The sequence below is a fragment of the Eleginops maclovinus genome, chromosome 13 (assembly GCF_036324505.1).
Source record: "Eleginops maclovinus isolate JMC-PN-2008 ecotype Puerto Natales chromosome 13, JC_Emac_rtc_rv5, whole genome shotgun sequence".
Lineage (NCBI taxonomy): Eukaryota > Metazoa > Chordata > Actinopteri > Perciformes > Eleginopidae > Eleginops > Eleginops maclovinus.
This window is the reverse complement of record NC_086361.1, coordinates 9,836,917-9,862,830: the sequence shown is the minus strand read 5'-3', so window position 1 is coordinate 9,862,830 and position 25,914 is coordinate 9,836,917. Positions and strand designations below refer to the sequence as shown.

At 39.9% G+C, this 25,914-nt stretch overlaps 3 protein-coding genes across 4 annotated transcripts in view; all 3 read right to left on the bottom strand.

Annotated features, from left to right (window-relative positions):
- Positions 1-11,901, bottom strand: part of samd12 (sterile alpha motif domain containing 12) — a 93,369-nt gene extending 81,468 nt beyond the window's left edge. Inside the window, exon 1 of the mRNA XM_063899939.1 lies at positions 11,698-11,901. Coding sequence (XP_063756009.1) covers positions 11,698-11,758 — 61 coding nt within the window. The 5' untranslated portion in view covers positions 11,759-11,901. The remainder of the gene's footprint in view (positions 1-11,697) is intronic.
- Positions 11,902-14,721: 2,820 nt separating this feature from the next.
- Positions 14,722-16,714, bottom strand: LOC134874428 (zymogen granule membrane protein 16-like). 2 transcript variants are annotated; one of them, XM_063898431.1, is made up of 5 exons: positions 16,654-16,714; positions 16,510-16,548; positions 16,375-16,427; positions 16,164-16,284; positions 14,722-15,547 (listed from the first exon to the last, which is right to left on the bottom strand). In XM_063898431.1, exons 3-5 carry the CDS (start codon positions 16,424-16,426, stop codon positions 15,226-15,228), a joined length of 495 nt encoding a protein of 164 aa, XP_063754501.1. In that variant the 5' UTR covers position 16,427; positions 16,510-16,548; positions 16,654-16,714; the 3' UTR covers positions 14,722-15,225. The 2 variants fall into 2 exon arrangements, with proteins under 2 accessions (XP_063754501.1, XP_063754500.1); XM_063898430.1 differs by having other exon boundaries at positions 16,650-16,712.
- Positions 16,715-18,979: 2,265 nt separating this feature from the next.
- Positions 18,980-21,443, bottom strand: abrab (actin binding Rho activating protein b). Its single transcript, XM_063898429.1, has 2 exons — positions 20,490-21,443; positions 18,980-20,070 (listed from the first exon to the last, which is right to left on the bottom strand). Exons 1-2 carry the CDS (start codon positions 21,260-21,262, stop codon positions 19,587-19,589), a joined length of 1,257 nt encoding a protein of 418 aa, XP_063754499.1. The 5' UTR covers positions 21,263-21,443; the 3' UTR covers positions 18,980-19,586.
- Between the last annotated feature and the right edge of the window lie 4,471 nt (positions 21,444-25,914).

Genomic DNA, 25,914 nt, shown 5'->3' with positions numbered 1-25,914 from the left:
GCTCAATGGCACCTTCGCCGATCGTCTTTGTTGGACAAAAAAGTCCTTGAGTGGAAGCGGAGCTGCAGAATTAAACTGGTTGGTAATACATTGTGCTCGGAGAGGAAGGCTCTGTAAAATGTAATTGCTTCTTGTTTAGGCAGTAACCTGCAGTTTACTGGTTTGAAGTGTCAGGTATAATGGCTGCCGCTGCCTTTAGAGGAATGACAGTGTGTGGTTATATAAGGGAACTAGGTATTCCTCTTCTTAACTCACAGGGTTAGGTGTCTCCGTTTCAAACACTGAGATAAGTAGGGCATCAGTGTGTTACCCTGAAGGAACCACGACTCATTTATAGACCTAACATTTATGGCTTTTAAAATTCACGGGGGCACGGCGGTTTGATTCATGAGACCCAGGTGATCTCAGGTAAAGCTCACTGAACGCAGAATCAAAAGTGTACGTTTTCAGGTTTTGGATACTGGAATAAAAAACATTAAGTGTATTCCTCTAAAATGATTGTAAAACTTCTGGTATTCCAGTAAATCAAAAGAGAAGTTTATGATTTTTTGCACATTATACTTAATGAGTTTCTTGCCGAGTTTGACTGTAAATCAAAGGGTTAATTAAACAATCATGTCGGTACAATAACTACTGAGGCAGAGCCAGGAAAGGGTTAGCTTTTAGTGTGGTGCAACAAGGGTTGAATACTGGAGTTGCGTAATAGTAGCCTGGTAATATGTGAACCCATACTAACAAGACATGACATCGGGATGAAATCCTGTCAAGTTCCTTTGAGGATTACTGGCTTAAGTGCACTCATTAATGCATACATAGCCTACAGAAGAATCTCACCAGGCTGAACTGACTGGGAAAAGAAACCTAGAAAAACCTGCACAATTAGGATATGACTCCGCAATTTAAAATAGGCTTACCTAAACCCTAAAACCAACCCCTTTTGGCATTGTTATACAGTTATTCAAATGATAGGCTGATGAGGATAGCTCATTTGTCTGCTGTAGGGATGCAGAGGATTGACTGCATTGCTAACTTACAAAATGAAGTCATGTAACAAGTTATCCAGCCAGAGAGACTCCTCGTGGGGCTCTTAATTCACCCTGACATCCTATCAGAAGTTAACTGTGCTCAAACTTCACAGACTGCCCTCTGCAACCCAGAGGCTCGATCAGCCGTGATTGGTTGGTCCCGTGTCAAGCAGGCCCAAATGTGCTCAGCTTTGAACATTTCTCAGCTGCAGAGAGTGAGGGAGGATTTAAAAAAAGTTGTAGGGGAGGTATAGAAAGTGAGAATGACAAACGGTGGGAAAAAACAGTGTGGGAGATAGAGCAAGAAAGAAGAAGACGGAGAGAAATGACCCACTTTACAGCACAAACGCATAGGAGCTAAATATAACTGTAAGTTCACTGTGAAGCAGGAATAAAGCTTTTACCACGCTCGGCTTCAAAGGCAGACACTAAAAGGACAACTAAAATAGATTGTCTTATATTAGTGCTGAGGTACATCTATAAATATTTGATAAGAGACATAAACTGCTTAAATTCTGCCCAACAACAGGAAATGTTGTAGATTAAGTTAACAGTCAAGGATAATCTATGCGTTTTGAACCCGATACAAGTGCAGCCACGATTTAACACATTGTTGTCACAATGGAATGATCGAGAATTGTTGTCAAATACATGTTTTCTACAATACAGTGAATACAGTAGAAATAGATGATTATGTTTTTCTATCTAACTAGCTAAAAGTTACGACTATCCTTAAAGCAATACTCAACGCAACAGTGACAAGTGATTTGTCCATCTGCATCTTCCTAGCAGTATTTTTCCACATGTTTTATAATGCAGCATTTACAGTGGCAATTTATATCACACAACAGAGATATTTGTTTTATTTAGGCTTCTCAAGAATGTGAATACTAGCCATTCACTTGTATTGAATAATTCAGTGGGGCAAAAAAGTATTTAGTCAGCCACCAATTGTGCAAGTTCTCCCATTTAAAAAGATGAGAGAGGCCTGTAATTTTTATCATAGGTATACCTCAACTATGAGAGACAGAATGAGAAAAAAAAATCCAGGAAATCACATTGTCTGATTTTTAATGAATTTATTTTCAAATTATTGTGGAAAATAAGTATTTGGTCAATAACAAAAGTTCATCTCAATACTTTGTTATATACCCTTTGTTGGCAATGACAGAGGTCAAACGTTTTCTGTAAGTCTTCACAAGGTTTCCACACACTGTTGCTGGTATTTTGGCCCATTCCTCCATGCAGATCTCCTCTAAAGCAGTGATGTTTTGGGGCTGTCGCTGGGCAACACAGACTTTCAACTCCCTCCAAAGATTTTCTATGGGGTTGAGATCTGGAGACTGGCTAGGCCACTCCAGGACCTTGAAATGCTTCTTACGAAGCCGCTCCTTCGTTGCCCTGGCGGTGTGTTTGGGATCATTGTCATGCTGAAAGACCCAGCCACGCTTCATCTTCAGTGCCCTTGCTGATGGAAGGAGGTTTTCACTCAAAATCTCACGATACATGGCCCCATTCATTCTTTCCTTTACACGGATCAGTCGTCCTGGTCCCTTTGCAGAAAAACAGCCCCAAAGCATGATGTTTCCACCCCCATGCTTCACAGTAGGTATGGTGTTCTTTGGATGCAACTCTGCATTCTTTCTCCTCCAAGCACGACGAGTTGAGTTTTTACCAAAAAGTTCTATTTTGGTTTCATCTGACCATATGACATTCTCCCAATCCTCTTCTGGATCATCCAAATGCCCTCTAGCAAACTTCAGACGGGCCTGGACATGTACTGGCTTAAGCAGGGGGACACGTCTGGAACTGCAGGATTTCAGTCCCTGGCGGCGTAGTGTGTTACTGATGGTAGCCTCTGTTACTTTGGTCCCAGCTCTCTGCAGATCATTCACTAGGTCCCCCCGTGTGGTTCTGGGATTTTTGCTCACCGTTCTTGTGATCATTTCGAGGTGAGATCTTGCGTGGAGCCCCAGATCGAGGGAGATTAGCAGTGGTCTTGTATGTCTTCCATTTTCTAATAATTGCTCCCACAGTTGATTTCTTCACACGAGCTGCTTACCTATTGCAGATTCGGTTTTCCCAGCCTGGTGCAGGTCTACAATTTTGTCTCTGGTCTCCTTTGACAGCTCTTTGGTCTTGGCCATAGTGGGGTTTGGGGTATGACTGTTTGAGGTTGTGGACAGGTGTTTTTTATACTGATAACGAGTTCAAAAAGGTGCCATTAATACAGGTAACGAGTGGAGGACAGAGGAGCCTCTTCAAGAAGAAGTTACAGGTCTGTGAGAGCCAGAAATCTTGCTTGTTTGTAGGTGACCAAATACTTATTTTACCGAGGAATTTACAATTAATTCATTAAAAATCCTACAGTGTGATTTCCTGGATTGTTTCCCCCATTCTGTCTCTCATAGTTGAAGTGTACCTATGATGAAAATTACAGGCATCTCTCATCTTTTTAAATGGGAGAACTTGCACAATTGGTGGCTGACTAAATACTTTTTTGCCCCACTGTAAGTGAATAAAACTTCTCTAATTTGACATTGTAACCGTGCACTTTTAAACCATTACGAAAGTAAAAATTAAAATTAAATAGAAAGAAGCATGTTTTTAAAATGTGTATGTTATTAAGTCCATGAGTCTGCAGGCAAGAAAATCTGGATTCAACCTTTGTTTACCTGCCTGTCTGCATCTCAGCTTTTACATTCTAGCCGTCTGCATCACTTGTTATTCGTGACCTTTTGCTCGTCTTTGCCCTTTCCATTCTGGCTGCCTCTCTGCTGCTGAACCATGATTTTGTTTTGACCATCAACACAGTAAACTCTGCTTCTGTTGTAACTTTTTGACCTCCCGAGTCAGGCATTTGAATATCTGAAAAACGGCAGATGAACCACTCAAGATATTAATTTTATAAAAGACTACGATAGTGATTACTACACCCACCTTGACTTGTCAATATCCTTAATTCTTTAAGAACAGGACTAGAAAATATCATACTTGAATATGCTTTCTTCCTAACAGCACACCTTCTAATACAGCAGTGTACATTTCCTCACAGGAATAATATGTAGAAGCATCGTTGTCTGAAACAACAAACTGTACACATCCTAAAAGATGTTATAAGAAGGAACTCCTGCCACACCATGCCTCGTAACAACTGTCTTCACCTGACAATGACTTTCTCCCACTGTGCCCTTGTGCTGACACACAACCTGCCTCAGATCTGCAGGTTCAATCAGTCACCGCCAAGTTTCTGCACTCCAATGAACGGGGGGCCAAATGATGCAGAATATTTCACAAAAGGCTCAAAGGTCGTTGTTTGTGACGGAGAAGAGAGGCACACAAAAGGCTGAGAAGTGATCGATGAATGGCTGGAAAAACCAACGATATTTATCTCTTCCCCCGGGTATAATTTGCCTCATGCTCATACGTCATGAAGGTCGATGAAAATACTGTGTACACAATATTTTGTTCTGCCCTATTTGGTGACTAGGACCAAGGACCCATGCTATCAGCCAGATTACTGTTACTGTGCTTTGAAAAATAAAAATTCAGATTGGATGCTGCAAAAGATTTCATTTGTAAAATAAAAACAAAACAAAGCAACTCTCATTGTTTTGCCTCATATAATCTGCATATTCATGAGATCTAAATGTGGAAAATCCAAAGCTTTCCTCTCTTTGAGCACTGGGAATCTGACTGAATTTGTGCAAGTGTGTCAAGAGCAAAAGATGTTTCCGATTCGAGTTAATTGGGCCTTAGCACAAAGAGTCATGGTACCACTATAACACTGTAAGTGAGACGTCCTAATGACATATGACATGAATATTAAAATAACTACAATTTGCACCGATGCATTTCAATTCAATCAATCTTTCCCACTGTAGTCAGTCTTCTTGGCTATGGTACAGTTTTTCTATAATCACTACCAATTAAAACTTAGCTGTACTTGGACCGGCCCCCTTTGTAAGTTATGGATGGCTTAAAGTTAGTGTCAGCTCTACTGATTTTCTTTATTTTAGTAGTAGGAGTAAAAGTAGTAGAAAAAGTATTTTTAGCAGAGACGTTTAAACCTTACATGACAAGATCAATACCGCTCACATCTGTATGCTAAATAAAACGTTTAATCTAGAAGCCATTTAGCTAAGCTAAGCCTTAGCATAAAGACTAAACAGGAAACAGCTATCAAGGCTCTATTCCTAAAAGTACTTTGCAGGGCTGTACCTGATCACACCAATTTTCTATATTGATTGATCTACTAATTACTTTTTTGTTTAAGAAACATATTTGGTCTTAAAAGAGCCAAAAACGAGATACCTTCAAATATGTTGCTTTTTCAGGCCAATGGTACAACATTAAAACAGAAAGAGGAAACCCAGCAGATTCAGATTAATATTCAATTTCATTGCCTTATTTGTACATTTGTATATTTCTCATTTTTATTTCATTTTCATTTTTTAGTTCTAATTATTTGTTATAGTTTTGCTTCTTTTTGTATTTCACTGCTGCAACGAAAAAAAATCTCAGTTTGGGATGAATAAAGTATTTCTGATTCTGAGATTCACTTTTTTATTGCCTTTTTTTAAAAATGGACTAAAGCTTAATTTAGTTGTATTCTCAACATTATATCAAATTCTCCTTTTGCTCTAGGGCTAACATTTGTAGCCTTGGTGTCAGCTTTTTGGGTATTTTACTGGCATCCATTCCCCCTAAATCTGATTCAACTGAGAGAAAATAAATTGGAGTTGCTTAAAACAAAGATCCTGTCGCGGTTATCGATTACAGCCCCAGACTCTATTTGCTTAACCTTCTCTTCTATTCGCTCCAGCTGACTGTCACAGAGACTGCGATACAAACTGAGCCAACTAAAGCATTCAGGCCTGAGACAGATCCGATAGAACTGTGATGAGTTAGTTTAAGACTTGCAGACAGAGCTTCACCAGGTATAGGCATACTGACATTGCTACAGGACAACTCTATACCACTTTCTTCTATCAATATTTTACATTTTTATTTTCTACTTATCGCTCTTTCTCAATTCCAAGTAGCAGCACTTTGGTATTGTGCATCACAGACGGCTGTAGGTCCACCCAAGGGATGATTACACAACACGGCTTTCCCATGACATTTGCTATATCTTCTGTCATCTTAATCCCCTTCCTGCTGAGTAAGGTTGGGAAGATGCTCCCTCAGCGTAGCAACACCTGATTAGCCTGACTAAAATGTAATCCCGTTCCACCGAGTCGAATAAACATGTTTATTCTATGTAATTCTATTTCTTGGCTAGATCCCCTGGGTGGATTTAGGATGAGTTTTCTAAATGGGTGCACAGACAGGCAGAGTAGGGCAGGACATATCAAGGAGCTTTGACGCACGGTGGACTGAAATGAACAACTTGTGCCACGGGGGTAAACACTATCTGGGGTCCAGTTATTGGCTCTTTACTAAGTATGCATGTATCTACATGCATAGACACATGCTTTTATCACGTGTTCACATGCGCCTATTGTATATCAAACTCTTTATTAATGCCCTAAGGTCATGTAGCCTTTTCAAAAACAGCCTTATGTAATATTATACTGACAGAAGCATTCATTCAGACTGAAAGAAAGACTGTGTGCTGGTGCCCAAGTGGTTACGACATATACCATATAACTACATGATCATTTATCCTGATTCCACCAGAGGTCAGAGCCCTGACATCTTGGTGCCAGGACAACAACCTCCATCTCAACGTCAGCAAAACAAAGGAGCTGATTGTGGACTACAGGAAGAGGCAGAGAGAGGCACACACACCCATCACCATCGACGGGACTCCTGTGGCGAGAGTCAGCAGCTTCAGGTTCCTCGGGGTAAACATCAGTGAGGACCTGACATGGACACATCACACCAGGGTCATATCCAAGACAGCTCGACAGCGGCTCTTCTTCCTCCGCAGGCTGCGGAAGTTCAACATGGACTCCAGGATACTCTGCAACTTCTATAGGTGCACCATCGAGAGTATCCTGACTGCATCACCGCCTGGTATGGCAGTTGCACCGCCCTCAACCGTAAGACTCTACAGAGGGTGGTGAAAACTGCTCAGCACATCACCAGGACGGAGCTGCCATCCATGCAGGACCTCTACACCCAGCGGTGTAGGAAGAAGGCCGGTAGGATATTAAAGGACCCCCATCACCCCAGCAACAATCTGTTCTGTTTGCTGCCGTCTGGCAGACGGTACCGCAGCATCCGGACCAAGACCACCAGACTCAGAGACAGTTTTATACCACAGGCTATAAGACTGCTGAACTCCTGAGCTCTGTGAATGTCTACTCACATCTGTTTATAGTACACATATATATATTATACATATCTGCCAGATACATCTGTTATACATAATATATGCATCTGTCCATACCTCCTCATTCAACAGTGTAAAGTATTCAAATACTTTCAATGTATTCCACATATATATATTTCACATCCTTAAATCTTTATTGTTGTTATTGTAAATATTCTTCTCTCTTTTTGCACTATTTTATTTATCTTATTTGCGCCATGTATGTTCAGTTGTTGGAGGAGCATGGGACATAAGATTTTCATTGCCAACATACGTTGTATATGCTGTGCATATGACCAATAAAACCTTGAAACCTTGAAACCTTGTCTCCAGACGGCTAACTGTAGCAAGTAGCATTGGGTTAAATTGAGCAGAGTAAGCGCAAGTAAAAATTACTTCTGAAGGACTTTCAACATCACAGCAGCAACATTTTGCTCCTCTGTCCTGATGTTCTTGAAGAAAAAAATAGAACTGGAAATTGGAAACTGAATCTGGAACTAACATTATGCTACACTTTTCATGCTAATTGCATTGTTTGTTTAACTGATTCTCCACCAAGTGCAATCCCAGATGGTTGCGGATCATGCAGTGACATTTTTTTTACCCGGGTTCGACTAGCCTTTGGTAACCCTTCTATGCCGACAAATGCTGTTGTAAAATACAGCTTTGTGACAAAAGGGCCAAATTCGTTACTTAGCAAAAACCGTACCATTACAAGGATTTCATGACGTCATTAGCAAGGAGGTCTGCACAATGATCTATTGTTCTTTGCCAATTCGCGTTAATTGAGAGAGCATTAGGAGAGCTATGATGCAGCATTAGCCAGCTGTGTGGGGAGCAGAAAATGTGGACAGCTAATGCCGTCACTCTTCATATGGGTAAGCCTTGTAATGCCATCCAGAAGAGACTCTATTTATGAGAATATGCCAATAACTCTGCCGTCAAGTGAAGCCATTCAAAACAGCTATTACAACATTTTCACTTACTCAAAAACTGTTATTCTTTTTGTTTAACCAGGGCATCAGTCAATATGGTTGGAGCTAAACATAACACCAGTAATGAAGTCGTTCATATTGGTTGTTATGGGGCAACAGTACTTGAGACTTTTAATGTCTCCAACTGTGCTTGTACTTGGAGCAGGATGATAATAAGCCTCGTCACAGGGAGCATTTGTCAAGTATGTAGTGCAACTGCTGTGCCTGATTAGAACAATTAAAAGCGATTTGAAGCTTGTTCTGTATGCATCTGTGATGAGTTTGGTTTCAAAACAGAAGCATAGATGCACGTGATGGAAGAATGTGTAAGACCGAGCTATCCACCTTTGCTAAATAATGATGTCAAGCGTCTCAAAGATGGCATCAGATTCACTGTCCAACACAGTGTAACAATCCCCAAGACTCTTGTCTCGAACCTCCTGCAGTTGAAAGAAATGTGTCAGGGAGAGCCGCACACTGTCTGACACACCAGCACAGCACATTCTCCAAGCCTTTTGTTTCCAGGTCAGGCTTTAAAAGAAGAGGCAAATTATACAATCACAAAAAAAGATGCTCACACGAAGAAGCAATAACACAGTGTTGTAATGAGTGTGAACTAAAGAAGCTATAATACATGTTTTATATAGAGGCTGTTTAAACATCTCTATCTAGAGTGTAAGTAGAACTATTTGTTGTGGAGATTTGAAGATGCGTGGTATTGTGCTGAATTTGCCAAACACGGCTAAGTGCGGATATTGCGGGAGGCACACTCCAAAGTGCTAGTTTCTGAAAGAGCTTATTGTCTTCTCATGTGTTGTAAATTATTTAATGGTTGACCCATATTCTCTTGTCTTAGAAGGGTTGGTAGAGCACTGGAACAGAAAACAGTGACACTGCAGAGTTGTTGCGGTCTCTCTCAAACGCAACATCTTAAATTAAAAGCGATGGAGCTGCAGGGAGCTTTGTCCAATCCATGGCGAAAGCTTTGCTTGTACAGCAGACAAATAAACACACCCAGATTTAATTACAGCTGAGCAAAAAATATCGTTTTTTTCCCCCTAACTGGCATATTTAGAAAATGGAGATCAAACAGAGTGTTCTCTTCGAGGGAAGAGGAAAGAAACCAAATCAAATAGATATTTGACATGCTTACACATCAATTCAATAGAGCTGCACACAACATGCTTGTAATAAATCAATTAATCATTTAATCTAAAAAATGCAGAAGCATGAGGAAAATTAAGTCGAAGTTGACAGTAGAATAACTGGACACCAAGTATAAAAAGTAAAAATAATGGTTTTGCTAATAAAAAGTGTTTAATTAAAATATTAGATATAAAAAAAAATACTGATGAATTAATGGTAAGCAACACATTGCTGTTGGAAGTGGACATAGTATGTACTTACAGCAAGTAGTGTAGCCAAGTGGCTCCTGAACTAAGGCCACCATCGTTTGTTTGACTTTGGAGTGAATCTTTATTTTTGAGTGAAATATTGGATATTTTCACCTTAATGTGCTTTGAACGATCATTTAGATGACACAAATGTAAAATAAGAGGGAAATAGTTTCTTTGGACATCAGAAACACTACAAGGGGCCCCAACTAGACTATGTTTTTGTGAGGATTACAAACAAAAAACATGCAAATGTAGTGTTCTTTATAAGAATTATTTTTCCTTTTAAGAAAATAAATCAGAAAGTTAATGGTGTGGAAGTAAAAAATTTGCAGACAATGGAAACACTCAAGTAAAGTTGAATTAACTTAAGATGCATACTTCAGTTAATGCACTGAGTAACTCTCCTTCACTGAATGATTTCTGACCTAATTCTACATTTCTCTGAGAGTTAGAGCACTGTGATCACCATCTTCAAAGAGACAGTATTTCAAAGTATTGTATTTCAGTCACAGTACAGGGCTGTGCAGAATGTTTTGGCTGCTCTCGCGAAATCTGATGCGACCTTGTGTGTTTAGAAGTGCAGCTTTTCCCTCAATCCTGGCAGATAGTTTTAGCGGCATGACTCATTATTCATGTCTCTCCATGACACGAGTCAGTGAATTACGATTGAAGGCACTGAGTTGTCCTATAGCCATCAACTACTCAAGTCCCAAATTGCATTGATGCTGTATATTTCACGCTATGTGTTTGCATTTCTGCAGAAATGACAAAAGATAAAAAGCTTCCAATAATTTTACTGTTACTGAACTATTTTCACGATTGATAATGTTAAAGGTAGTTTTTTTAATGGAAATATGTCAGTACAAGGTGATTTCAGCCTCCCAAATTTGAAGTTTCCTGCTATTCTCTATCATAATAAATAGAAAATGCTTGGTCTTTTGATTAAAAAACAGACATTTTAAAAACGTGGTGTAGACATTCTTCACTATTTTCTAAGTAATTAATAGATACAAATGAATGACCAGTCAAAATAATCGTTAGTTGCAGGCCTATGTTACAGCAATGGCTGTGAGCTGTGGATTTATCTAAAATAGTAAGATAAAAACAAAAACAGCTGTATCATCACATGTGGTTTTGAACAATAAAGTGTTCCTTAATAACTATTATGTCCAAAACAAGGTTAAAATACTAGCCCACCGTTTCTATTCATCTGAGCCTTGACATAAAGACAACACAGGGACGAAGAAATGTCTATTCAGCCCTGGAACAAAATGTGAATCTGCAGGCAGCCTGAGCAGCTGCCTTCTTCTTTACTGCTTTGAAAGACGATTCTCAAGAGATTGAATGAAACTATACTGACGGAAATGCAGCTGAAGGATGGCAGTTTTATAGCTGCTGTTGTGCTCGCTGTATTTCATCATAAACCACTTCCAGCTTTGAAACAGGTGGCAATCTCTTCTGCACCTGTAGTTTAGGACTACAAACAAGCTAAAAACATCAGACCTCCAGGGGAGCTTGTGAGGCTTTCAGGCGGTGCTCAGGTAAAATATTGATCACAGGGTGCTAACCTAAGCTGATTCGCCTCTTTTCCATTGCAATGTGATACCAGGAGGGAGGGACCCTGGAATACAAGTCTATTTTTTGGTAAGTAGAATGGCAAAATATGACAAGTGATGCAGCAGAACAACGACATTGCTCTGCTTACTGCTTTAATCTCATGCCAGCACAGAAATATCTCCTGGTAAACTCAACATGAAAGCTCACTATTATAAATCTCAGAAGAAGACCAGTTTCAGGTTAAAGAACAACATGTGAAACGTGTATAACGTCCTGTCATGGCAGTCAGAGACGATTAACCTGCTTTATGGTAGGTATGCAGGAGTGCCAGTGTCATGCCAATCATGCCTGCATGGGCAAACACACTGGACAGGAAAACCTTTTTAGAGCTATTCCTCCTCCATGCGTTTGACGCCTCCACATACCTCTCATTGGATTCTGGATCCACAAGATGCCCCCGATAAGGTGAGAAGATTGACCGAGCATCCCGAGTCACTTTTCCAACCTCTACTGTCTGGAGCGAGCACCTCAGAGCTGTTTACTGACAATCACCGGCAGAAGAGGTGCACATGTCACACCACCTGCTGCCAGATGAGTAGCCCCAACCGGAGTGGTCGTGTGGAACAAGCTGAGCGCACGATTTTTATCTAAAAGACAAATTATCATAAAAGACGCAACATGGGCTTCAGTATCTTCTAGAGAACACAGTGTGCACTGCGCGGCCAGAGATGATTATGCAAAACGGGTGCACGCTCCTCGGTCACAGACCTGTTAACCATTAGTGTTTGTCTCCAACACTTAGGACCTTTGGGCACACACTCAGCAACAATATACAGAAAGAGGCTGCGGGTTAACACTGGGTTTTATGGTGCACCATCACAGTGAATACCAGCGGTGTATCAATTCAATTGTACAGTGTAATAAAAGGAGAAGAAATTGTTCGTAAAGCGGCTGCAACATCACCTAATCGCAGACGTGCACAGGTGAACCTACTGTGCCTGTGTTGAGCTGCGTTAAACCGCAAAAACACCTCACGGTAACTACACCTGTTTGTTATCTTTCTAACGAACACAAAACGGAAGTGGGGTCGTAGACAGGAAAAGGTGAAGCAGTCTTACCTTCGACAGCCATAGCGCTGCTACTCCACAGAGGAATGTAAAAGTCAACGCTCTCGCATTGTACCTTGTTTGGCTGGTTATCATCACTTTGCTGCGGGCAAGCCGGAGCACACAGCTGCTGCCGCCGCCGCCGCGCCTCAAAGGACCCTGGGAAATGGAGGCGCAGCGCTTTCTGGGATTTGAGGAAAAACAAGCTTCATCAGTTTTGAAAGCATAGCAGTTTGGAAGCACACTGGTGTGTCCCTCACACACAGACACACGAATGGAAAATCCTCATAATAAAGCACACACAATGTTTATATGTGAGCAAAAGGCAAGCAAATATCATCAAGATGAACGCCGTTTTGATAAATCTAGTAGCCTATAGCAGGTCATTTGAGTAACTAGTCCAAACTAAAACTGAATATCACCAGATCTGAATCATATTCACCCAGGTAAAGTAAAACAAACTACCTCTTAGTGTAATAGTTAAACATCTTGGAAAATAAGAGCTGTAATAGAAGATAATGCAACTGTGTTTGTGCAGTATGAAGCTGGAGTCAACAGCTGATAAGCATAGCTTAGCACAAAGACTGGGAACAGGTGGAAACAGGAAACAGCTATCATGGTTCTGTTGAAGGAATCATAAATTCACCTCCCGGCAACTCTAAAGTTTGCTTATCAAATTGTTATCTTGCTTCAAGTATTTATCTACAGGGCATAGTGTAACGTCATAAAACCTGCCATTATCTGGCAGTTCCCGAAATGCATTTGAACATTTGTTGGTAAACATGGTATTTGCAATCCCTTGCTGCAAGTAATACAATTGTTTGTTTGTTTGTTTTTTTAAAATGACTACATTTATTTTGCATACAATAAATATCCATACATGAAATTGACATCTGCAGTAAAGATTGTAAATCTTCTTCAGTAGCTATGACACACCTATAAGAAAGGAAACACACTTAATTAAACATGCACCTTCCTGTCAGTTAATTGTATTTATTGTATGTGTTATCTGTCTATGTGTGCTGTTCCTGACACTGAAGGTCAGCGCATATGTGAGCTTTACCAAAAACAAAATAAATGCACTGAGGTCATGAGCCCATTACATTGAAATGAAAGTATGTTAGTAATGGATGAAGGCCAGCATTACCGGTGTGTCTGTCGGTAATGCATATCTATGTTCTTCCTGGTTTCTTTTGTTGTTTCAAGCTCTGCTCAGCCTGTCTGATGGGTTTTCTGACTTGATAGTCATCAGATAGAAAATGTGTGTGTGTGTGTGTGTGTGTGTGTGTGTGTGTGTGTGTGTGTGTGTGTGTGTGTGTGTGTGTGTGTGTGTGTGTGTGTGTGTGCAAATCTTTTTTTAAAGGGAACCAAAAAAAAATACATATGTACATACCATACCTTTTTTATTGAGGACAGTGAGCTCAATGACCATCCAAATGCGAAATTCTTAAAAATCTAGCGTGACGTCAAGGTTTCAAGGTTTTATTGGTCATATGCACAGCAGATACAGCGTATATGTTGGCAATGAAAATCTTATGTCGCGTGCTCCTCCAACAACTCCACATACATGGTGCAGATAAGATAAATAAAATAGTGAAAAAGAGAGAAGAATATTTACAATATCAACAATAAAGATTTGAGGATGTGAAATATATACATATGTGGAATACATTGAGAGTATTTAAACACTTTACACTGTTGAATGAGGAGGTATGGGCAGATGCATATATTACGTATAACAGATGTATATGGCAGATATGTATAATATATAGATATGTGTACTATAAACAGATATGTATGGCAGATGTGTATAATATATATATATATGTATGTGTGTACGTCACAGTGTATTTATGTCAAATGGATAAGAATCATAATGATGATCAATTCTCTTTAGAGGTTTTATATTTTGAAGGGTTGGTTGGTGGCGGTGTTGGAAGTCTTGATTATATATTGCCAACATGTTTTATTTGAAGTCATGCAACTATTGTATAACTATAGCAAGTATATTTGTCTTGGCCATTTCAAAAAGTCAGGCATGGAGTCACTTCAAGAAATATCTAAAGCATGACTTGGAAAAAAACTCCTCCATTAAAAATGTCTTTATACTCATGGGCAGAAATAGAGTTTCAATCTTCTCATTTAACCCTCTGGAAAATACAATTGGATATATTTATTTTGTAAAATGTCCCGCTGTTCCATTAAGCGGTATGGACGATTCCAGTTTAAAACTTTTAGAGATAAGTTGTGTGTTTCCTGATCTGACAGAAGTAACCTGGCACCACTTTAATCACATTTATCTTAAATAAGTATTATGAGTATGTAAAAAGACAATATGTCAGCTTGGATTTACAGAGATCTTTTTTTATTAAGGACAAGAACATGATGTGTACAAATGTATTGCCGGAAAAAAAACAAGTTACATTTCATCAAGCTTTTATATAGTGCAAGAGTTTGGAAAAGCATTTTCACGTATATGCTCATACATTTATAGAGATCAAGAAGCTAGAAACAAGTTTAGCTATGTTTAATTAGCATAAATGTGAACTACTACCTGTTGTCACTCAGATGTGTGTTTTAAAGTCATTTGAAAGTGTTTAAGTAGGAATAGTCAAGTTCTCTCAACCCATGCATTCATTAGAACAATACTTAAGAAAAAAATGTGTTTCCGGCTAAATAAAGCCCAACACCTCAGCAAGCAAAGGTCCAGTTTTGCAAAGTCAAAATATTTTACCAAAGAACAGACAAATTGTATTTTTACATTGTGAAATAAATCATACTTTTTATACATTGGTTTAGCCAAGTTGCTGGTTAAATGGTAGCAGCTCCTCAGGCAAGCTGTACTTCTCAGTGCTCAGTGTAATCAGCAGATGAAACTACACGAGCCCAGTGTGCTGCAATGGAAGTGATTGCTCCATGGTAAGTGCCACTAAGGAGGACCAGCTCAGCATCCTTGTGGCTTGGATACATGTTGAAGGAAGTGCCTGAGGGCTGGCCTGCTTCAAGATGGCGGCCCTTGCTGGTTACGAACACCACTGACTGCACGTAGTGAGAATACTTCCCAGAAATCTGGATGACGGCTTCATCGTCAGACAACTCCATCTCCTGTTGCTGGCCACTGGTGAAACCCACAACGGGAGACCAGATGAAGCCATAGCGGAACTGGAAGCTGATGAATGAAGTGTTACAATACTCAGTTAAAAGTCTTGCATTCAAAGTCATACTTAAGTTAAAGTAGAAAAGCATCGGCATCAAAAAATACTTAAAGTAGCACAGGTTAAAATACTCATTATGTAGCATTTTCCATTTCAGAATCATACACATATAAATGGATTGTATTGAAGTTATTGTACTGCATCAATGTAATCATTACTTCAATGTGGCACTTGGTAAAGCTGTGATTTATTTGAATGACTTTACATTTTACAGTGTTGCCTAACCTTATTAGTTGTTTAGTTTTTTGTAACATTGACCTTAATCTGCAAAAGTTGCTAGTTATTAATGCAGTAAAATAAATGACACATACATAGGAAAATACTCAATTGTAAAATTACAAAAATACAAGTACCTCAAGTTTCCAGGTTTTATCCAGTACTAAATGTATGTAATGGAACAAATAATTTTGGGAGCTTCAAATGTTTCGTAGTCATATTATTGCAATAAATACTTGCCACCAGTGGATCAACACTGACATTTCTGATGGTGTCTTTTACTCAGTTTTACATTATTATTAATAAAAAGAATGCTCTTTCAGTCCTACCAAAATAATTATTTATGTCATTTACCCTCGTATGTAGGATGACTCCCACACTCGTACAGCTGTTATTCTTCCCTCACCAGTTAGAGTGAACGAAGAGCCACTCCCTGACCCCGCAGCTGGGGAAAAGGAGTAGCTCTGAGTCTCAGCTGCAACAAGGAGACAGATAAACATATTATGAACATTAATTAACCTTATAAACTTCATTCATAAAATATAATTCATTCATGGAAACTTACGTTCAGCTATAGCTGAGGCTGCAAGAAGAGCAAAGATGGCAAAAAAAAGCATTCTGAAAAGAAAGACAATAGTTATTCACCCTGCTCGTTATTAATAATTATAAATGACTATTGATGGAAAAGATTGAGTCTCACCTGTCTGATGTTTTGTTTGTTTAGTTTTTTTAAATATACCTGTAGTGGAAAATACAGAAATATAAATACATCTGTTCAGTATATTTGTTTACTTACATAATACATTTGGTTAGTGATGAGTGGAAGCCACAAAATTATACTTGCTGTGTGCATAACCGCAAACGAAGCCTCAGCATCAAATCTACATTCGCGGTGGATTTATATTGCAGATGATTTGCATTACAAAACAAAAACAAAAACCTTTCATTGGTCCTTGCCGAGTTATGATGTATCAGAAAGGGGAGGGAGGTGGGTCACTCTTTTTCTGTTGACGGATTTGAAAACTGAAACTGTCAACAGAACCGTGGTTAGGTGATTCTTTACACTCAGCATCTTCATATGTGTTAATGTGCCAAGTATGCTTTTGTTTTGTTTTAGGGCCATAAACAGAAAAGGAAAATCAGCATCGCCCATGTCAAAGGGGGCTCTTTCAATGGACTTGCAAGCACAATAAACAAAAATACATAGTGTATATCCTTGGGGAATAACCATAAGGTAAAAAATGCTGTGAAGGAGTTACGTGAAATACCATGCTTGACTGGTAACGCCACCTAAAGGAATTTTATTTTGACTATCCGCATACCTGTCAGGAAGGTTCGTGTGAGTAATCTCATAACCTTTCAAGCTATGATTTACCATTCAATCACTGTATTATACTGGCAATGTATTTGAAGTAATGTGAAATCTGGGAAAAACTTAGAATATGATGTTCTGGCAATATGTTGTTGAATATTCCAAATTCATATAAGCAGTCATCCTGAATTTAAGTTATAAAATGTTTGATGTGTATTATTAAAAGGTAATTCTTACATACAGTGGGGCAAAAAAGTATTTAGTCAGCCACCAATTGTGCAAGTTCTCCCATTTAAAAAGATGAGAGAGGCCTGTAATTTTATCATAGGTATACCTCAACTATGAGAGACAGAATGAGAAAAAAAAAAATCCAGAAAATCACATTGTAGGATTTTTAATGAATTTATTTTCAAATTATTGAGGAAAATAAGTATTTGGTCAATAACAAAAGTTCATCTCAATACTTTGTTATATACCCTTTGTTGGCAATGACAGAGGTCAAACGTTTTCTGTAAGTCTTCACAAGGTTTTCACACACTGTTGCTGGTATTTTGGCCCATTCCTCCATGCAGATCTCCTCTAAAGCAGTGATGTTTTGGGGCTGTCGCTGGGCAACACGGACTTTCAACTCCCTCCAAAGATTTTCTATGCGGTTGAGATCTGGAGACTGGCAAGGCCACTCCAGGACCTTGAAATGCTTCTTACGAAGCCACTCCTTCGTTGCCCTGGCGGCGTGTTTGGGATCATTGTCATGCTGAAAGACCCAGCCACGCTTCATCTTCAGTGCCCTTGCTGATGGAAGGAGGTTTTCACTCAAAATCTCACGATACATGGCCCCATTCATTCTTTCCTTTCCACGGATCAGTCGTCCTGGTCCCTTTGCAGAAAAACAGCCCCAGAGCATGATGTTTCCACCCCCATGCTTCACAGTAGGTATGGTGTTATTTGGATGCAACTCTGCATTCTTTCTCCTCCAAACACGACGAGTTGAGTTTTTACCAAAAAGTTCTATTTTGGTTTCATCTGACCATATGACATTCTCCCAATCCTCTTCTGGATCATCCAAATGCCCTCTAGCAAACTTCAGACGGGCCTGGACATGTACTGGCATAAGCAGAGGGACACGTCTGGAACTGCAGGATTGAAGTCCCTGGCAGCGTAGTGTGTTACTGATGGTAGCCTCTGTTACTTTGGTCCCAGCTCTCTGCAGGTCATTCACTAGGTCCCCCTGTGTGGTTCTGGGATTTTTGCTCACCGTTCTTGTGATCATTTTGACCCCACGGGGTGAGATCTTGCGTGGAGCCCCAGATCGAGGGAGATTAGCAGTGGTCTTGTATGTCTTCCATTTTCTAATAATTGCTCCCACAGTTGATTTCTTCACACCAAGCTGCTTACCTATTGCAGATTCAGTTTTCCCAGCCTGGTGCAGGTCTACAATTTTGTCTCTGGTCTCCTTTGACAGCTCTTTGGTCTTGGCCATAGTGGAGTTTGGAGTATGACTGTTTGAGGTTGTGGACAGGTGTCTTTTATACTGATAACGAGTTCAAAAATGTGCCATTAATACAGGTAACGAGTGGAGGACAGAGAAGCCTCTTAAAGAAGAAGTTACAGGTCTGTGAGAGCCAGAAATCTTGCTTGTTTGTAGGTGACCAAATACTTATTTTACAGAGGAATTTACCAATTAATTCATTAAAAATCAGACAATGTGATTTCCTGGATTTTTTTTTCACATTCTGTCTCTCATAGTTGAGGTATACCTATGATGAAAATTACAGGCCTCTCTCATCTTTTTAAATGGGAGAACTTGCACAATTGGTGGCTGACTAAATACTTTTTTGCCCCACTGTATATTGTACAAACCTTAATAACAGGATGTGAAAAAGAAAGTTTTCCTTTTTTCCCAAGGCATTCACAGTCACCCTTTACATTAGTCAGGGCAGGCGTAGTCTAACAGGGCAGGATGTTTAAAAGTGCTGTGGTCTGCCCTGTTTCACTGCATTGTGCCCGGTACAGTTTAATGGCTGCTGAGCTGCAGGTATTCAGGCAATGAAACCCCATCCGTGTTTGAATTACTGTGCTGCACTTTAATGCAAAGCTGCTGGATATTTCGTACATTAACATAGGCATATCAAGTATCTCTTCAACATAAGCAATAAAAGTGCAATAGAGACACAAATGATAATCAATGGAAATTTAAGCAGACAACAGCTCAAACTTAAAAGATTGCATATATCTCAAACATATCCATGACAGCAGCAACTCCCAAAAAAAGTCTCTAAAAAAATATTTTTGATTAGTCTGACTCATCTGCCAAGCTTTGAGGTCTCCTTTGATACTGTTTTGCTAGTGTCTACTGAAAAAGACGAGGTCTAATTGTCTTTTAAATCCTCCTCTCAGCCCTGCTTGATAAGGACTGATGTTATTATACGAGTAACTATAAGAGGATTTCCACCCAGATCTTAACCTCACACCAGCAGAGTAATGATAACCCCATCATCCTGGCCTTGCCACAGCATCTCCCCTTCAAACGCCACCTTCCCGTGCTTCCTGGCTCTCATTAGAATCCCCACCACCTTATCAGAGATCCGAACATATCTGTCAAACAGCTGTCCAAACGTGACACGGGTCTTTCCGTCTGGATCTGGATCAGCCATCGTCCTGATCACATAACACATATCAGATATTTCACCCTGGATGTGCTGCTCGGCACGTTTGGCTCTCTCTGCAGTTTTGGTACCCTCCTTGGGGCGTCCATAACCTTCTTCGCCTTTTAGGAGGCGCAGGGACATAGAGTAATCGAGATCGAAATATTCACTGAAGGGGTTCAGTTTCTGGTTAACAGTGTGCTCTGAAGCCCAGCTCTGCCAGCGGCTCTTGAGGTTTCCCACAGTGCTATATTTCTTGGAGAGGGCATTGATCTTGTTCGCATCCTCCGCTTCCTTCTTGTACCTGTGTTGGATGTCAGATTATATTCAAAACAAATAAGGTTTCTATTCATTGTCATGCAATAGGAACTTGGTTTTTGAGAAAAAACTGCTACTTCCTAGAATGCTTTCAGTCTAATCTGTGACCTTATGGTGCACAAATGGTAAAGTGATAAAGTCAATTTCCACACTCCTGGCTTTGTTCCTATCCTACCAATCAAGCCATGCGTCTATTGTTTGCTTACACTTAAAATTGACCTTTGGCCTTTTCATATCAATATTCTGTTTCTTAAGGAAAGAGATAGCATCAAGGATGTAAATACCATTTCATTTGACCTTAAATAATTGAGAGTAAATGTAGGGCAACATTTTTTTAACATTTTAAACCTAGTCAGTTCACAAAAAAACATCTGATAACTGGAGAAACACATTGATCGTACTCACGTAGGGACTGAGGGTCTTTTAATTCTTATTGCTGACTCAGAGGCACCTTCAGAGTGTTCTTGCTCTTCTTCTTTTAAAGGGTTTATCCTGTGTGAATAACCATCCACTGTGTCCAGTGTCCCTATTTCTGCCACAGTGTGTCCAGCACCAGCACAGTAACGTCCTTCACCTGGGCCCCTACCCTCTTTTCCAAGCTCCTGCCCACTCTCGACCTGCTTCCAGCTCTTGGTCAGAGATGACACCATGTTGGAGCATTTTCGGCGGCGAGTAGGTGAGCTTTTCTTCTTCAGAAGCCTGTCAATCTCCTCATCTGTTGGCAAAGACTCCTTTTTGATCCTCTCTGTCAAAAGTTCAATGCCAGCACTTTTCTCCTGAACACCGCTGGTCACTGTTTTCACAACTGTCTTTATCTTGATGTGAGATGGCTCCTCGGCTGTGGTGTTCACCTTCTCAGTCTTGGAGGAATATTTGGCATCCATGTGAGCAGTCTTTTGAGCTTCTCCAGAAGTGATTTCACTTTGTTGTGAAGCTTCTATTGGCTGGATCTGAACAGGAGGAGGTTTCTTTGGGACCCATGTCTTTGTGGATTCCCCTTTGGTTTCTTTAAGCGAATCTGGAGCCCAACCGCTAGGTTCTTTGGCCTGCTTTTTCTCGTTCTCCGTCACCCACTGCTGCCAGCTTCCTGTCAGGCTGCACACAACGCTAATGGTGCGCAGCTTCCTGATGTTCCTATTGGAGGACGGATTTCTTTGGCCGGTATGTTTGTCCGACATAGTTATCAGAAGAAATATTCCTCAAATGCTGTCAGATTATCCTGAACGTCTCCAACTCCTCTCTGCTCAGATCTTTGATTTCTGTAACTCCTCTTCCTCTTCTACTTCCAACCTGAATGCTTGCACCTACAGCTCTAAAAAGGGGAGAGCGAACCCTAACATGATGGTGGAAAGTATTCGAGTCATCCCAGGCTACTGTCCTGATCATCTTTCCCTGACACTGGTCACCCCTACTGACTCATGTTTCATCACAGTTTGCAGAGCTTGTAACTAAAGGTAAACAAGGCAGTAGCCTGGGGAGTGCTAAGCTTTAATTGGCAAGTGCTAATTCTTCTTTTACTCGGCACATGTTAAAAAAACCCACACACATTTAAATGTTGAATACAGTGGGAGATACTTAACTGATCTCGTAACCACATACTCTCCTAATGCTGTCTTTCCCACAATTGAAGAAGGTACCCTCAACTTTTCATATGAAAATGAAATCAAAGCAATAAAACACACCACAATTCAATACTCTTCTGGGATTTGGCTGCTATGACTTTACTTGGTCTGGTATGTCCACGAGCTAATGGTGACAAATGTTAACTAATGTTTGAAAACCCTAGTAATAGATGCATTTTCTGTGATTAGAATTATTATTTCAATCTATTGTATATCCTGTCGTGAAGTTTTAGCTTTAAGAACAGCATTGCATCGTTTCCACAAGCTTCGGCAATGTCACAACATTTATTTCTGTCTTGCATTAATTTTTCGCAAAGATCTTGTATTGATGACGGGAGATTCGGACCACTGTACAAAGTGTTCTCCAGCACATCCCAAAGATTCTCTATCGGGTTCAGGTCTGGACGCTGTGGGGTCCAATCCATGTGGGAAAATGATGTCTCATGCTCCCTGAACCACTCTTTCACAATTTAAGCCCGATGGATCCTGGCATTGTCATCTTGGAACATGCCCGTGCCATCAGGGAAAAAAACTCGATTGATGGAATAACCTGGTCATTCAGTATATTCAGGTAGTCAGCTGACCTCAGTCTTTGTGCACATCACGTTGCTGAACCTAGACCAGACCAACTGCAGCAACCCCAGATCATAGAACTTCCCCCACTCAGGCTTGTGACCTTTTCTTTTGGCCGGGCAGTGTATTTAAGTCAATTTTCTAGTAATTACCTCAGGTGTTTTTTCTCAAGCAATGCAGTCAGATATAGCTTTCACAATATTTTCATCTGTTTAAGAATTTACCGAAACAGAGAACAGCATCAGAATTTGAGGCAGCCAAAACCTAAACAGAGAGTTTCAAAGGTGAGAAAAAGAAAAAAGGATGTTGTTTCCAGGAACCAGGAAAGAAATTGTCACATGGAAAGATGAGCATTTCCTGCTTAAGCATAAGGGGGTTTAATCTTGCATTGCAGTGAGACTCACAATTCACCCACTCACAAAAGAGAGCAGGGAACAACATGCATTTGGACATCAGAGACATTATGCATTGCTAAATTGAACCTTGACAGGGGGTGTTTAGTGTTGTTTTGAAAGCAGTGTTTTATGTGAACATACATTATGTAGTTGTATGTGTGTTTGCAGAGTGGGGTTATTTATAGATAGAACTTGGCACACAGAAGTTGCAGCTGTTGGCAGTCTGTCATGGAGGCTGGAAGTGACTCATGAAGCATCAGCACAGGACGTCTCTTCAAACCAAGTCAGCCGGACATACAGTTCTCTGAGAGCAGGGCTAGTGCACCTCCACAAGGACAAACATTGCATTGCATTGCAGTTTTAGGTTAGGAAATACAACACCAGGATGGATACAGCTTTTTGCTAATGATGGCCTAGTGCACTTGTTGAAAACCTCAGGTAAGCAAAGGTTTCGCCGTGTTGAGAGGCGTAAGAGAACACCTTTGGCCTATAATTCATCCTTTATTAATTATCTTTGACACTAAATAATTAAAGTTTTCGTTAAAGTTTGTATTATTATTTAAGATAAATATATTTGAATCTCACAGGATAATGACATCCCATTCTGCAAAACAGCATTGTCCCGCATTAGAAAAGTTTGCAGTTAAAACAACCAAAAAGCTTCAAACAACAATTTGTCTTGTTTTGTGCTTGTAGTTTCCTGTTTTATTTTTGAAAGGTTTTCCCTCTGTGTGTCTGGTCTAATTTTACTTCCTGTCTTTGGTTCTCCTCCTGTATATATATAGACATTTTATTATAAAAATATCTCCTGCGTTAGAGTTTTGGATGCTATAATACGTTTAGTAGCACAAGTCACATTAAAGACACTGAAACCATCTGTCTCATCCATGGCAGCCCTCAAAGCCTTTTTCTTTTGTGGAGCACCACCTGGAGCTTTCCTAAATATACCTTTCAAAGCATAGCTGGATATGACCTCCGAGGCTGCTTGTATTTTTATGTGACAGCAGGTCTGCGGGGACCTGGAACAATTTGGATGCCAGTGGACTCTAACAGGCCGTACCATTTATTCTTTGTACTTTGGCAAGCAACGGTTAATTTATCCATAACACATACAGTAGCAATGTGGCAGCTAAAGAGTGTTTTTAAATCAAGATGTAAAAGACCTGACATTTTCAGTCGTTTACAATGTTAACTAAACCTACCGTTTAAAAATAAGCCATGAAGTCAGTTTCATTTTATAGTTATTTTTACATTGGTGAATGTGAGTGCGGGAGTCTACCAGCAGAGGTTGCTGTGATTTCATTGTTGAGGCACTGTAAAACTCCACAAGGAGACAAAAAGGTGTCTTCAACACACTATTTAAAGTGTTTAGTTTCTATAACTTAGTAGAAAAAAACATATAAATCAGCACCAGACTCACACTATATTGAATTAAATCACAATGACGTGCACTGTCTATCATCTTACTAAAGAATGTATCATGGCTAACTTTCTCACCCTGTTGGACTAATATCCCTGCCTTAGTAATTGTACTTTTAAGTGTCAATTATGGGCTCTGAGAGGCATTGTCTGACACCCTTGATAAAAAACAGAGGTTCAAAATGAGTGCAAAATACCAAACAGTGGATCCATGAGTGCTTAAGTGAAGATTATGTTCATTAAAGAGCCATTAACCATCTGCTGATTTCTAGTAAATGTACAATGTCTACAGATAGTTTTCCTTGTATCTCAGCCTCTTAAAATGTATGCATAATGCAGGTGGGAATCCAGTGCATTTCCTCAATTAAAGTCCAATCTTAAGTTTTGGGCCAAATATACCAGGTGGTCGACCCCACTTAAGGAACAGGAAGTCCAAATGTGGAAAGACTGCACCTGTGTCTCCTGGTGCTTATCACATCCGCAAAGTTGCTACTTTGTTTACCTTTCACTGCTCGTTCTGAGATTGTTGTTTTTGGCCGTCCTTATTATTGCGCATTCATTTGGCAGGAATGCATCTGTGAGGGTCGCTTAAGCGTTTTTTCCGTCCTCTGAAAGTAACTCTGGTGTGTGTTATGCTCGGGGGGGTTTTGCTCATAATTGGAATCCTGTTTTTGCAATGATCAGATCAACTTCCTAGTGTATAAGAGTCAGATATTCATAACTATCATCTTGATTGCAGCAGTAGCTTAGCTTATATTTGAAAAATGGGTAAATGAAACCACAACTCAAAGGATGTTTTGCAACTCTCATCTGCAGAGTTTAAAAGATTTTATCTGCAATTTTTTCCAGTCAAAACTTACATATATAACAGTTAAACATATAGCTCTTGAATAATGATAATAGGCTTCAGTTTTGATCCAAGTGCAGATGGTTCTTTCCTCCCTAACATACTGACCTTGACAAAGAAGCCAGCCACACAAATCTTTCCTAGCCCAGGAAAAGTAAACTACTATGTAATCCACTAATACTTCCTTCCGAAAAGAGGCTGTATGTTAATGTTTGTCTCTGCAACTTGGCCCTGATAAATAATGATGGAAGGACAAACTCAATACAGGGGTCAGAGAGGGCTGGCCAGGAGGCTGAGAGGAATACCTTATCCCCTGCAGAGGGACCGACAGGATAACAGAGAGCCCTGCTGGAGCCAGACAAAGCAGGATAAAGGTCCCTGCTTTGGATTTATTTGACAGGTGTCATGACAGTGTTTTACATTATGAAGAGGATGGAAATAGAAGAGAAGGGAATATGATTTTTTTTTAAATTAAAAAACAGGAGCTTTTTGGAGTGACGAGTGTTTACAGATGAATAGGATTTAAATGGCACTGTTTTATGTTAAAGACGTTTTTTGTGTCACTGTTCACTACTAATGGCTTTAAATAGCATGAGGAGTGGTTCTTTGAAGCAGTGGTGCTTTGAGCTGTACGAGCCTTGAGCTTATGCCAACACCAGCATGTTAAATTGTTCACAATGACATGCTAACAAATGCTAATGTTCAGAAGGTATAATGTTTACCATGCTAGTTTAGTTAAGCGTGTTAGCATGCTAATATTACTGAAGAGCGATAATCTGTTTAGTGGCACTGGTTTGTGGCTGCCTCGCTCTCTGTTGTGACACTGCTCGAGTTAGCAGAGTGCTATATTACTCATTAAACGTGAAGTAGTCATGCTAAAACTAACTTTTATAATTTCATGAGCTTCAGCTAAGTAGCTTTTTCTGAAATTAAGTGGAATATCTGTGAAGGTAACTGTGCCTCTGCACATTTTT

What these genes read in the sequence shown, in the direction of transcription:
- LOC134874428 (XM_063898431.1), bottom strand. Translation starts at nt 16,426, where the DNA reads ATGCTTTTTTTTGCCATCTTTGCTCTTCTTGCAGCCTCAGCTATAGCT. An exon ending in AGCCTCAGCTATAGCTGAAC is followed by an intron (nt 16,285 to 16,374) that starts GTAAGTTTCCAT and finishes TCCTTGTTGCAG; the next exon opens with CTGAGACTCAGAGCTACTCC. An exon ending in GAGTCATCCTACATACGAGG is followed by an intron (nt 15,548 to 16,163) that starts GTAAATGACATA and finishes TTCATTCATCAG; the next exon opens with CTTCCAGTTCCGCTATGGCT.
- abrab (XM_063898429.1), bottom strand. Translation starts at nt 21,262, where the DNA reads ATGTCGGACAAACATACCGGCCAAAGAAATCCGTCCTCCAATAGGAAC. An exon ending in AAAAGACCCTCAGTCCCTAC is followed by an intron (nt 20,071 to 20,489) that starts GTGAGTACGATC and finishes CATCCAACACAG; the next exon opens with GTACAAGAAGGAAGCGGAGG.